Raw genomic sequence first — 14,102 nt, forward strand, 5'->3', positions numbered from 1 at the left:
GCTAGTGGGCAGTTCGTGAGGGCAGGAGACAGAGACCCAGCATAGCCCTGCCCACAGGAACTGCAGGAAGTGCAGAGAAGGCTCCTCTAACGTCCACTTTCTTCCCCACCTCTGTGGACTTCACACCTGCCTGACCCACCACTGGGGTTTTGAGGGCGTTAGTGAGGAATGCAGAGCAAAGTGCCAAGGGACGAAGCAGAAACGAGCCTTTCTGCTGCCCCCACCATGGGCACCTCAGGCCTCCCTGTTGTCTTCGGGAAACGGGAAGGTTTGGGGTGGAGGGGGCTGCCCTTGGATTAGCACAGAGAGGGAGGGAGGAGGCTGAGGAGGGTCACCTCCCTGACTAGGCCTGGTGGGGCTCCAGAGATGAGTGCGATAATTCGGATCAGGGTCACACCATGGCCCCGGCATCACCACCCTCAACAGAACGCCCATGTACTTATCGCAAGCTAGGAAAGAATCAGGAGGGTCAACCCCACCCTCTTCAAGCCCAAAAGGTTGTTCTACGGTCATTCCTGGGGGTGTCGACCAACCCCCGTGCTAGACATTAGGGTCCCTTCCAACTCCCCCACCGGCCTCCCCACGAAGCCATCCTCACTTCTCTCCCCCCACTGAGAAGCCACTGGACACACTGCAGCTTGTCACATGCTGAGCCATATGGTTTCTTTTGCTCAGTTAAGGCCCCCTGAAGACAGCAGGTTCTTTGAGGGACAAGGACGGCGGCCTTAGTTTGACCCCACGGGATCTGGCACAGCGCAGGAGACACACACGGCTCTCCTGGGTGCCGGGTGATCCATCTGGGCATGAAAACTGGATCGTAAAAAATGTGAGCCTGGAAACGATCCACTGCATTCCCAGGAAGACAGCCCCAAACCCCTCTCCCAGCCCACCCTGCGCCATCCACAGTTTGAATTCTGGCTGGGAACTGGGCTCTCATTCTGCCCATCTGCTCAGCATCTCTTTGGTGGCTTTTTCTCAGTTTCATATTAGCGAGGGAAAAAAAAATAAGCCTTGTAAACCACAAACACAAAGAGGTGGGGGAGGGGGCAGAGAGGACCCGTTGCAGCAGGCATGCCAGTTGGGGACAGGGGTCTGCAGGGTGCTTCTCAGTCTGGAGGCCAGCTTCTGCTCCATCAGTCCCTTCCCAGTGCGGGGAGCAACTAGAGGAGGGTTGTCCCTGGTGTGTGGGGTGGGATGAGAGCATCACATCAAGAATGGTTTGTGTCTTAGAACTGAACTGACTCTATGGCCATAGGAAGAAGACAGCTATCTTCAGTGGGACCTTGGGGAAGTCATTTCCCACCTCCTGGCCTCCAGCTTACCTGGAAAGGAAATGGATCACCACCCCTGAGATTTTGTGATTCCCAAGCTAATCAACACCAAAGGGGTTTCCCTGCCATCCTTGCCCCAAGCCTGCACTGCCAGGGAACCAAGTCAGACCCTCCTCCCCTGTCCAGATGCTGGGAGGGCAGGGGGGCTGATGGAACTTCAGGGCCAGTGACCTCCTGGAGAGAGTCCAGCCTCCACCCCGTGGTGTCTCAGACCTCAAAGTCTGGGCCCAATCCCACCCTGGAGAGGACATCGCAGGTGGGAGCCCAGGTCTTCACAGGTGACTCCACGTGGAACTGATGGGAAGGGAGGGGACGTCAGTCCACATATCAAAGAACACATATATCCGGGCTTAATTTAGAAAAGTGTCTGATGGCAGAGGAGACTCAAGCAAAACCAGAGGCGTGGAAGGTAAGTGCCTGCTCCTCCAACCAGGATTCCAGTATCATCAACACACCATAAACATCTACCAGATTGCCTTCCCTGGTGGCATAGGGGATAAGAATCTGCCTGCCAATGCAGGAGACACAGGTTCGATGCCTGGGCCGGGAAGATCCCACATGCCGCAGAGCAACTAAGCCTGTGCACCACAACTACTGAGCCCGAGCTCTAGAGCCTCAAGCCACAACTACTGAGCTGGTGAGCTGCAACTAATGAAGCCCGTGCTCCTAGATCCTGTGCTCCGCAAAAAGAGAAGCCACTGCAATGAGAAGCCCATGCACAGAGTAGCAACAAAGAGGAGCCCCCACTCGCTGCAAATAGAGAAAGCCCACAAAAAGCAACAAACACCCAGTGTAGCACAAAATAAAAATAAATAAAATTATTTAAAAAAAGAAAACCATCCACCAGAATCAGGGACCCACAGAACGGGATGCAACTGCTGCCCTGAGCTCAACGCTGGGACGCGTTGGGCTGGCAACATGACTTGGTAAGTGCAGTCCCAAAATGGCCGCTTCCCCTGTGCTGAGAAGACTGAGACATAAGTGAGCATTGTGGTTTTGAGTAGCCGCCAGACCACTAACCCAGATTTGCCCGTCCCTCCCACCATGTCTCCAGCCTCCTCCGCACCAGCCTTCAACTTGGGGAGGCCACCCCAGGAATCTCTCATCTGCCGGCTCCATTCTCTCCCTGGAGAGTTCACCCACCCGTCCACCCCCAGCTTCAATCCCCATGTCGACAAAAATAACTCTGTGTTTTTACCTCCAGTCACACCCTTCTTCTGAGCCTGGCCCCCAAATAGCCAGCTGCTCACTGACACCCCCACTGGTGTCTCAGGCTTGTCCAACTCAGCACGTGGAACTTAAGCCCTCATTCTCTCTCCCGGGGCACTCCCTCTCAGAGAATGACTGTAACATTTATGCAGTTGCTCCAAACCTGGGGCCTTCCTTGCCCCCTACCTCATCCCAAATTCTCACATCTCACCACATAGGAAATGTGAGACCTGACCACTTCCAAACAACCTCACGGGCCCCCCGGAATCAGGCCACCATCCTCTCCCCACTGGACTCCTGCAGGGGCCTCCCAACCCACCCCACTTCTGCTCTGCTCCCTCCCACACAAGCCAGGGTGACTCTTCAACAGTCATCTTACTCCTCAGACTAAAATCTTCAATGACTTCAGTGCCTCTAGTTAGGATAAAGCCCCAATTTTTTTTTCTTTATTTAAAATATTTATTTATTTATTTGGCTGCTCCAAGTCTTAGTTGTGACATATGGCATCTAGGAACCACCTGCCAATGCAGGAGACATAAGACATGTGGGTTCGATCCCTGGGCTGGGAAGATCCCCTGGAGGAGGACATAGGAACCCACTCCAGTATCCTTGCCTGGAGAATCCCCATGGACAGAGGAGCCTGGCGGGCGGGGTCTCAAGGAGTCAGACATGACTGAGCGATTAAGCACAGCACAGTATGTGAGCACAGAGATGAGCATCCCCCACCCAATTCTGCAGAGCAAGGGGCTGAAACTGAGAATGGCGACACGTTTCAGTATTGCCCTGTGCCAACAAGCCACCCCGACACCTGGTTCAGATGCCAGCACTGTGACTAGGCTGATGAAGATGGTCTGGATTTCAATGCCCCGGGTGCCCCCACCAGGAGGAGAGCAGAGCTCTCCTAGGTGGGCCCTGCACCCCACCCACACCTGAATTCCTGATTCAACCAGGGCGCAAGCTCTGACTGCCATTCCAGGATATCACCCCCTAGTGCATACCACACCACTCTGTGCGTGGTGGGCATTCAAAGTGGGATGGTAATGGGAAGATAGTTTTAATCTACTTCCTTTGAGGGTATCACTTTGCAACAGATTGGGTCAGGGAAGAGGGGGTACAACAGGGACTTGCAGGAAAGAGATGCCTAATTATTTCCCTGTGAGTCACCGGGTAGCAGAGCCTCAGGACAGGGTGGGGGTTGGCCTAGATGTCCCCTCAGCTGACTCAGGAGGCAGGTGACTTCTTCAGAGCTGGCCCTCACCTGGCAAAGGGTGAGGGAAGGAGGGAGGCGCATTGCTGCCTAGACGGCAATACCAGCTGAGCCAAAGTCCCCCTGAGGGCCAGCCCAGGCACATGCGGCCACCCAGCCAGAAGGCTAGATGACAGAAAGGGGGGAGAGCTCCGTGTGGGGAGGATGAGGCCCCTCGGGGTCCTGGGATGCAATTTCCCACGAAAGAGACTTGCGAATGAAGTGCTAACGGAAGAAGAATTACGGGTTCCCCAGAACCTCCAGGGCAACCCTCCCATAGAGACTGGGGTGACAGAGCCACCTAGGAGGGCCAGTCAGAGGCAGGTTGACCAGCATATAAGAGTCATCCTAGTCCCAGGAGGGTCCCAGCCCACAAGACCCCTCCTTCCCCACCCCCAGGCAGCCCTTCTGAGCAGGTGGCCCCATAAGGCACCCGGCCGCTTTCTGAGTGTCCCCATGTAAGTGCCCCGCCTGGGCCCCTCGCTCCAGAGTCTACAGCTCCACAAGGCCTCTTCCTAATCACCAGGCACCCTGCCCACCGCAGTCAGCCCCAGTCTATTTCCTCACCAGCCCCTGACACCCCTGTATCTCACAGTCACACCTTCCTCCCGCACTGGTTATCTCAAGTGGACACTGCATCCAGAGGTGCGGGGAGGCTCCATGGCCCCCACGGAGGGGACAGAAGCAGCTGGGCCTGGGGCCAAAGCAAGAGGACGTCCCCCCACCCCCATCCCTGCAACGTCCCCTCCCCACTTACCAGCCCGAAGCCTCTTACCTTCATGGTGGGAGGCGCCGTGAGAGGAGGGGACAGCGGCCGGTCTGGGAGGGTCACATCCGAGCTGTTGGCCAGCTCCTGCTTCCTGTGAGGAGATCACAGAACATAGAAGAGGTCAGAAGTGAGCAGGGGCCTGTCTGCACCTCCTCCCTCTCCTCTATCAGCAGCTGGTCTTAAGGACACAGGCTGACACGTGCAGAAAATAGAGTCAGTGCGCTTCTTGGCTGAGATGCACTAAAATCTAAGGCAGGGCTTACTCCCAGAGTGACCCCTGCACCCGCAGCAACAGTGTCACTTGTTAGAAAGACACATTCTCAGATGCACACCAGACTCTCTGATGGCGGGGCCCAGGAACCTGTGTTTTAACAAGCTCTCCAGGTGACTGTGATGCTGAGGTCTGAGTACCATGAGGCTAAAGAGACATGGGACTGGGAAGGAAAAAAAGAAGAGAGGGGTAAACATTTTCAATTCATCCTCCCTGGGGTCCCCACTGTCCTTAAACACACACACACACACACACACACACATATCCTGGTCAGACAGCTGACTTTGAAAAGACAGGGCTGCCTGCTGTGTAAGCTGCAGGTAAGACTTATTTTAGTCCATGTGGGCTAGGACCATGGAGAGGCAGCTAAACAGAGTTGTGTCTCCATGACAACACAATTGCGACAAGTCCGCTGCTCTCACACGCTCCCCACTTTCCATCTGGCCCTTGCTGGTGACCAGGGAGTGCTGGTTGACAGTCCAATCAGCAGGGAGAGTGTGTGCCGTGGATAGAGTGTGTGCCGTGGATAAGCCTTCGGAGCAACAGTTATACAACAGGGCCAGCTGGGCAGAACCGGGGGACTCCCCGGACGAGGGACTCTGCTGTCCGGGACATGCCCTGGCTATCTCCTGGGACACTAAGAACCGAAGAAGACTGGGCTGAGCCACAAAGCCCCCAGTTTTGCAACTGTTTCCTTCTCCAGAGCCTCACCCTGACGCAGCCAGGAGTCAGACCCCAACCTGGTCCCACTTAAATGACCAAAGGACGCCCACTGCCACCTGGAGAAAACGCTTCTGTACTTTGTTTCAGTCCATGTTCTGCCAACCGAGGTGACAGCTCCAACCCCGAGGTCCCTTCATGAGAGAAGCCACATTTCCTACAGAGCCCCGCCCTTCATCTTTCCAGAGGAAACCCTGGCCCCAGGGCTCAGACAGCAGCCCAGGCCAGCTCCCCTCAGCCAGGCAAGCCCAGTTACCCTGGCACGCCCCCCCACCCATCCCTGAAGCCCGTCCTCCAGGATGCCAGGCAAGCAGGCTGAGTGAACAGCTGGCTTCGCAGAGGATCCTTGTGACCCCGTTAACCTCATCCCTGCCAATCCCCCTTTCTGCTCCTCTATCTGCCTTCCTTCCTCCTTTCTTCCCGGACCTGGGGCTCACGCTGATAATTGGAGAGCGGGGTCCCCTCCCACCTGATCCAGACTGTAACTAGGGCAAGAACCAAAGGGCCAACATTCAACACCTGTGTCTGTGCACACACACGCTCACACACAATGGAACACACGCAGCTCCTTCTGCTGCTCAGAGCCACCAGCCTCCCTTTCCTTTTAAGGCCTTGGGTATTACCATTGTGGACAGTGCCCTTCTGCTCTGGCCCTCGCCTGCCTGTGGATCCAACAGAGCTGGGTTGGGAACAAGCTCGCTTCCTCCAGCCACTCTACCCTCTCCAAGCAGCCCCTGCTCCCCCTCAATGGGCCTGCACCCCAAGAGGGAAAGGGAAGGGGGGAAGGATGCTCAGGGAACAGGAGCATCACCCTCAGATCCCCTGAGATGAGGATGGACTGGGCAGCTTCTTGGTGGGACAGGCAGCCTGGAAGGGAAAACCATGCAGGGAAAGGAGGAGAGTCAAGCTGCCACTCGGAGTTTACAGGATTGTGTGAGGTTCGCTGAGGACCCCTGGCTTACTCTGCTGGAGACGGTTTGTGGGCCCACTTGACCAACTGCCACCCTGGCTCTCCGGAAACAAACCCTAGAGCAGGGGACCCTTTATCCACAGTCACACTGTCCAGTTCTCTCCATACGGTGGGAGATGTCTAGTCCCTCAGAACCAGAGCAGAGAAGATTATCACCTAGGTCTCTGAGTCCCAGGCAAAGGGTCCACTACCCAACCTTTGGTGGGCTGAGCCCCTCTCACATGTGTTAGGTGCTCAGTCATGTCCAATTCTTCGTGACCCCACAGACTGTAACCCACCAGGCTTCTCTGTCCATGGAATTCTCCAGGCAAGGATACTGGAGTGGGTTGTCATTTCCTTCTCCAGGGGATCTTCCCAACCCAGAGATTGAACCCAGGTCTCCTGCATTGCAGGTGGATTCTTTCCCATCTGAGCCACCTGGGAAGCCTTCCTCTCCCCTGAGCCAGCCTGTTCTCCCTGGACCAGTCTCCAGGGAGTGGTGAGGACTATTAGGTGGGGAGCACGGGGCATCTGCCAGTGTGATTTCCCAAATGATGCCTACAGCTGGAAGCTGCTGGAGCAGGAAGGAGCATCCGTGGCTATCAGCCTCCTGCGAGCACCATCCCAGGCTCCAGAGGGAACACCTGGCTGGGCAGAAGGCATGACCACTGCCCTCAAAAAGATCAGAAGCCAGAGCACATGGGCACCGATGGCTACAAATTAGAATCTACCCTGCCTTGGTACCTAGATGGCTTGGAGTGGCTCTTATGGGAGGGGACGGGCTACACTGCACCAACCCTACTCTCAACTTCAGCTCTCCCTCTAGGAGCCAAAGTATTCATTTAAGAGCTAACTGCCTGTTATATAGTGGAGTAAGTCAGAAACAGAAAAACAAATACACATTAACGCAAATATATGGAATCTAGAAAAATGGGACAGGACCTATTGAATCTATTCTATTTACAGGACAGGAATAGAGACAGACATAGAGAACAGACTTGTGGACGCAGTGTGGGAAGGAGAGGGTGAGACGAACTGAGAGAGTAGCATTGAAACATATACATTATCACACATAAAACAGATAGCTAGTGGGAAGCTGCTGTATAGCACAGGGAGCTCAACTCGGTGCTCTGTGAAGACCTAGAGGGGTGGGATGCGGTGGGGGTGGGAGGGAGCTTCAAGAGGGAGAGGACGTATGTATACTTACAGCTGATTCACGTTGTTGTATGGCAGAAACCAACACAACACTGTAAAGCAATTATCCTCCAAAAAAAGGAAAAAATAGCAACTGCTAGTGATGGGTTGAACTGTGAACTCAAAGGTATTTTGAAGTCTTAACCCACAAGTGAATATGACTTTGTTTCGAAAATAGGGTCTTTGCAGATGTAGGGAAGTTAAGCTGAGGTCATTAGGATGACTCCTTAATTCAGTATGACTAGTGTCCTCATAAGAGGAGAAGGTGGCCACGTGAAGACACAGACACACAGGGGTATGCCATGTGACAACAGGGACAGAGGCTGAAGTGATGTAGCTGGAACTCCAAGAGTTGCCAAGGACTGCAGACCACCATGAGAAGCTATAAGAGCCAAGGAAGGATTCTTCCCTGGAGGCTTCAGGAGGCACATGGCCCCACTGACACCTTGATTTTGGATTTCTAACCTCCGGAACGGAGATGAATATCTGTTGTTTTAAACTGCCTGGCCTGTAGTACTCGGTTAGAGCAGCCCTCAGAAAAAAATACAGTGCCCAGGCTCCACGTTCTAACCTTGGCTTTGTAACCAGAGGACCAAAAACAAAAAGGATGAAATCCCTGCTCCAGCCTCACTCCCCTTGCTATGATCAGCTGCCCCAGCCTTCACCACCAACGACATTTGTGTGTGAGCCACCCTCCCAAGGACAGCCAGGCCCGGCCTCACCACCAGCTGGTGCTGAGATAAGGCAGAGTAAGAACACGGTGCTCAGTGCAATTCCAGCCCTTTCTCAAGCAAACGTATCACACAGACCAGGTGGTGAAAGTGACATGATTATATCAAGCATTAACCTTGAATCTGCTCTAATGTACTATAAGCCGAAGGTAAACTATTAGCAGAAGTGGTATCCTCCCTATTATTTGTAATGACTTTCTTGTAACCCACAGTGATCTTGACACGTGTCATGGCTGCTGCTGCTGCTAAGTCACTTCAGTCGTGTCCGACTCTGTGCAACCCCACAGTGAGGTTGAAAACTGCCTCTCCAGCCAAACCACCTCACAGGCAGCCCTAAGGTGTCAGGCTCCCACACCCACAAAGGGACCCACAAGAGGAAGGGTTGGTGATGGAGGCAGAGGAGGGAAGGAGGGATATTTCATGCGCAGCTAAAAGAGAAGGGTGGTGAGAGCAGGTGTGAACAGGCGGGTCAGGAGAACCTCTGGGGGTCCTGGAGATGTTGCCCACTTAGCATCCCCCTGCCCAGAGCTACCTGGTCCTCTACTTTGGGATTCTTTTCCCAGCTGAGAAGGCTCTAGGAGACCCGGGGCCAGGGGAAGGGGGGGGGGGGTCCTAGCTGGCTTTGTGCTGTGCTTTGTTCCTCAGTCGTGTCCAACTCTTTGCAATCCCATGGACTGTAGCCCACCAGGTTCCTCTGTCCATGGGGATTCTCCAGGCAAGAATATTGGAGTGGGTTGCCATGCCCTCCTCCAGGGGATCTTCTCAACCCAGGGATCGAACCCAGGTCTCCTGCATGGCAGGGAGGCCCTAGCTGGCCTCCCTGGTCAAATGTAAGTCTCAGGAGGAAATAATCAAAGATCCAGGAGAGGAAGAGGAGAAACCACGGGGATGATTCACCCAGATAGGGCTGGTCACGGGGAACTGGGCAGAACCCCCCAGGCCAAGGGCCCCCAGGTCCTCACTTCTAGCCTCCAATGACCCTGCCCCTGACCATCTGAAGTCATTGCAGTTCATCTCTCCCACATCTCTATGAAAGGTGACCTACACTAAGAATCAAGAGATTCCTGGGTTCAAGTTTGTGTTTACCTGCTACCCCACTGTGTGACCTTGGTTAAGTTACCTCATCTCTCTGTGTCCCACTTCCTTCCTCTGCAAAGATGGGGTGATAACGTTCTGAGGCATTAAACACAGGTGTATGTGCATGCTAAGTTGCTTTAGTCGCGTCTGACTCCATATGACCCTGTGGACTGTAGCCCGCCAGGCTCCTCTGTCCATGGGATTCTCCAGGCAAGAATACTGGAGTGGGTTGCCATAATGGCTGTGAAATAAAATAGGAAGTCCTATACAAATGGAGACCATTATTACTATAATTCACACAATGGTGATCAGGTTTCCAAGCAAAAAGGGAGAAGCAAGGGTCCAGGGCTGTTTACACATCTTCAAAAACATCTCTGGCATCTCAAATAAGCACCAGTTCTAGCCCCAGGGATCTACCGCCAGGGTCATAACCATCAGTTAATAATCAACAAGAGGAAAAAAAAAACCCCTGTAATGGCAGGTAGCTCTGGGGCCAGGTTTAAGCCCTCCCTCTGGCACAGAGCTTCTCCCAAAACACACTCCCTTGTCGGCATTGACCACTACACCAGCTCCACAGCCCCCCTCCCAGGTTCCACCCTGGTTTCTCTTGCTTTCCAAGTAGCCAACCTAGAGAGATGCAGACAGCTGGCTGCCATGCGGAGCTTCCCAGGAAAACCAAACCAAAGGGAATGACACACTTTATCACAAAATAGATGAAAATAACTCAAGTGTCCATCAATCGAAGAATGAACAATCAAAACATGATCCTTCCGCACAGTGGACTATTACTCACCCATAAAAAGGAATGAAGCACTGATACATGCTATGACATGGACGAACCTCAAAAGCACGCTAAATGACAGAAACCAGAAACAAAAGGCCACACGTTACATGATTCCATTTCTAGGAAATGTCCAAAATAGGCAAATCCAGAGACAAATGTAAGTAAGACAAAATAGGCAAATCCAGAGAAAGTAAATGAGTAGTTGTGAGGGTCAGGGGCAAAAGGAGAAGGAATGGAGAGGCTCTGCTCTTAAGTACAAGGTATCTTTTTTGAGGTGATAAAAATGTCCAGGAACTATGCAGTGGGGATGGTTGCATAGCTTTGTGAAAATACTAAAAATCACTGAATCACACACTTTAAAAGGATGAATTTCATAGTCTGTAAATTATATCTCAGTTTTTTAGAAAGAAATAAGAATGAAGAGGCTGAATGGGTTCCATTTCGGTCACTCCTCCTGCTTAATTTTCTTCTCTGGCTGCCTTTTGATGTCCCCGGGGCCCCAGACTGTGTGCAGATTCTAGCTTTCTGGCCATGCTAAAGACGCTGAGTATGGTTTCCTGACCAGTCCCACCTACTGAAAGCAATGCCTTTCTTCCCATTCCAGCATTCTTCAGTACTGATTCTTGCAACATAGTACTTAAGACCTTAGGAGAGAGTTTTAGAGTTCCAACTTTTCACACTTCCATATCCTGCATAACCAACTAGACCATAAACAATAGGAAATAACATAACACAAATTTTTTCAAAAACTTCCAGAGAAATCATAGTAAGAAGACACAATGGGAAGAAAGGGGAATTAGAAGCCAGGACTGGCTCCCGCCAGCCCTAACCCTGACAAACTGGAAACCTCAGTCTTGGTATCTCTGTTTTCCTCTCTACAGAACAAGCAGGCTAACTCCAACTCCTGTTCCCTCCACAGGGAAATTGCGCTCAACTCCTCAACATGACTAGAGTCTTAGTCTTTCATACTGGCAGAGAAAGAACTGTGTGGTCACTGGACAAGGCGAGCCAGGGGTAGGGACAAACAGTGACCAGGCTGGGTGTGGGCTGGGGGTCCCTGCCCAGAGGAATCCACTTTGCTGTCTACAGAGACCCAAAGTCAGCGGCACAATCATGTAGCCCTCATTCCAGCAACCAGCAGTGCTGGGAAGTTCCCGTGGTTGGGAAACACATCTGAGAATTTCTGTCCATCATGGCAGGATAGCCTGGCAGATACTGGAGTAGAGGGCCAGGCTCCAGCCTCAGGGATGCAGGCAGGCAATGTGCACAGTGGACCTAAATGGTAGGCATTCTGGCCCAATAGACCTGGATGTGAATTCCAGCGCCACCCCTGGCAAGCTGTGTGGGCTTGACCAGGTTACTTCGCCTGACCCCACCTCAGCTTCCTCATCTGTAAAATGGTATAATAATATTTGCCCCCTTGGATGGTTTGAATAAGGCCTGGAAAGCACTTAGCTCAGCGTCTGGTACATGGCAAAAATTTAATACCTGGCCACCAATGTCATTGCCAAGGCTGCCCTCGTTGACCCAGAGGGAATGGCCTTGGGGGGGACTGGGAGGGGGCGCCAAGGCAGAGAGTCAATCAGAGGGCAGAGAGAAGGCAGGAGGACCTGCTTCAAACCTGGGGGAACTTGGAGGCGAGTCCAGCCACTGTGTATGGGCCTCCAGGTCCTGGGTTTGTGCACATGGCTTGATTCCAAGGCCCCGGGGCACAGGCGTGGAGGTGAGGACATTACTATTTGCGCTGTGCTGAGGCTGATGTAGAAAGGAGAAGGATGCCAGACCAGCAGAACAGGCCAGGGGCAGAGGGAGGGAATCGGGTACAGGATTCAGGAATGAGAGGCTCCAACTGGTGGAGAGGTTGAGTCCCCATCCCCCTCTGAGAGCCCCTTGGGAAAGAGCAGCTGTTGCTCACCTGTCAGCACCTGGCAGGCTGGCTTTGGTGATACAGCCCATCCCTGGGCATACTCTGAGAAGAGCCAGGAGAGTCAAGCACACCTCTGGACCTTTGAGGACATAAAACTCCCCCAGGGAGTACAACACTCACTTCATCCCACCGTGCCCATCCAACCCCAGGGTTCATGCAGAGACCAGCAGCCCAGGAAGAAACTAAGAGAAGCCACCCTATCACTTAATCACGGTGACACGGACACTGAGGCCCAAAGAGGCAGAAGGAGATGCCCAAGCCCTGCAGCGAGCCTCTCTCTTCTGGGAAGAGGCATGGCTCCCCAGTCCCCTTAGCATGAGTGTGGGAGGTGAGCAGGTCACATCTCAGGAAGAACTTGAGGAACCAAACATGGCTGGTTCCTGGACAAACATTTGTAAAGGACGAGTGCCAGGGCCCCGTGTGAAGGGAGGGGCTGAGCAGGGGCCCTGGAGATGCTGGTGTGCAGGAGGTATGCCCGGTGTGACTCGACCACAGGCCCATCACGTGGGACCAGGGGATGCCCAGGTGATGCTCCCTGCGTGCAGCTGCAGGGAACACGCTGGTTTCTCTATGGGTGTGTAGGGAGAGGATGGCACTGCCCTTCCCGGGAGGCCCCGGAGTCCCTGCATTGAGCCTGGGTAGGAAAAAGGGCAGGTGCCAAGATGAGCACACGACAGGGCAAACCAGCCGCAAGGATTGGCCGTGGCTCCCGGCCGGCAGGGGGAATGACGCAGCCTCCCTCCACCCTGGCATGACAGCTCAGCGCTGATGGACCAACCCGCCCACACGGGCAAACCTCCATACCCCTGGGAAAACACGCCTTTACTGAATAGACAAGCTTTAGAACCTACTGATGCCGTCGGGTTCACACATGAGTAAGCGGAGACTCAGAAGGGTTCTGTGTGGGCCTGAGGCTCACGGAGCCAGAAAATTGGAGAGTTGGGTCTCCACCCCAAGATCTCTGACTCCAGTTCCATGGCTCCTCCCGGTCACAAAGGGAAAACCAGCTCTGCCCGGCCCAAGATCTATAATCTGAAAGCGGAACACAGGCCAGCACTTCCCACGTCCTTTAAGCCTGAGCTCCTGCAAACCAAAGGTGGGTTGTGTGTCAGTGCAGGAGGCAATGTCAGGATTATTTATAAGCATCTGAGAAGACAGTCTGAGCGGGAGAAGTAAAAATGCAGAAACCATCCTGAAGGCCCAGCACACCCACGTGAAAGACCCTTCTGCCAAATGTGCGCTGTGGGTTACAGGTTAAAACAGATACAAAATAAAGTACAGTGGGAACACTGGCAAGAGGGACCAGGTCTCCTTGGGAGATCAGCTAAGGTAGCCAAGCCAGACCTGGAGGGAAGGGCCAGCACCTGCTGGGGAGAGAAAGAGGAAGGAGAAAGGCCCTGAACAGAGGCACAGAGCAGGGGAAGCCAGGAGACTATGGAGCCTCCGAAGAAACACACACCTGGCACGTAGCAGGCCCCCAGAAAGGAAGAGTGAAAACCAGCAAGCAGTCCCTGGGGCTTCTCATGTACTGGGTACTGTTGAAAATGACCCACATATCCTTTCTCATTTCATACTAACAAAACCCTCTGCAGCAAATATCATTAACCCCACTTCACAGATGGAGAAACTGAGACTCAGAGAGGTTAAGTTACTTGCCCAGGGTCCCAGAGAAGGGAAGCAGCAAAGCTTAGACCCATGCAGTCTGGCTCCACAGTCCAGGATGTTTACCACGGTGCCAATAGGACTGCCTGCAAAAGCAGCAGCCCACTCATGAAGAGCATTCTCACTACACTTGCCCAGAGTGGGGGGCACGCCTCCCTGCGGGCACCCAAGGTGATCTGGGCACTCTTTACTGCAACTGTCACTTATTGATCTTTTACACTGACCTTCTACT

The 14,102-nt window shown here is 53.4% G+C and overlaps 1 protein-coding gene across 20 annotated transcripts in view; it reads right to left on the bottom strand.

Moving 5' to 3' along the window:
• Positions 1 to 14,102, bottom strand: part of RAP1GAP2 (RAP1 GTPase activating protein 2) — a 260,021-nt gene that overhangs the window by 100,546 nt on the left and 145,373 nt on the right. For all 20 annotated transcript variants that reach the window (XR_014079510.1, XR_014079509.1, XM_081579971.1 and 17 more), the window contains one exon: positions 4,562 to 4,646. Coding sequence is in view for 17 of the 20 variants with exons in the window: in XM_081579971.1 (XP_081436097.1) it covers positions 4,562 to 4,646 (85 nt within the window). In the remaining 3 variants the exon portion in view is untranslated. The remainder of the gene's footprint in view (positions 1 to 4,561; positions 4,647 to 14,102) is intronic.

This window comes from Giraffa tippelskirchi, chromosome 3 (assembly GCF_054371585.1).
Source record: "Giraffa tippelskirchi isolate mGirTip1 chromosome 3, T2T-mGirTip1v1.2.pri, whole genome shotgun sequence".
NCBI lineage: Eukaryota > Metazoa > Chordata > Mammalia > Artiodactyla > Giraffidae > Giraffa > Giraffa tippelskirchi.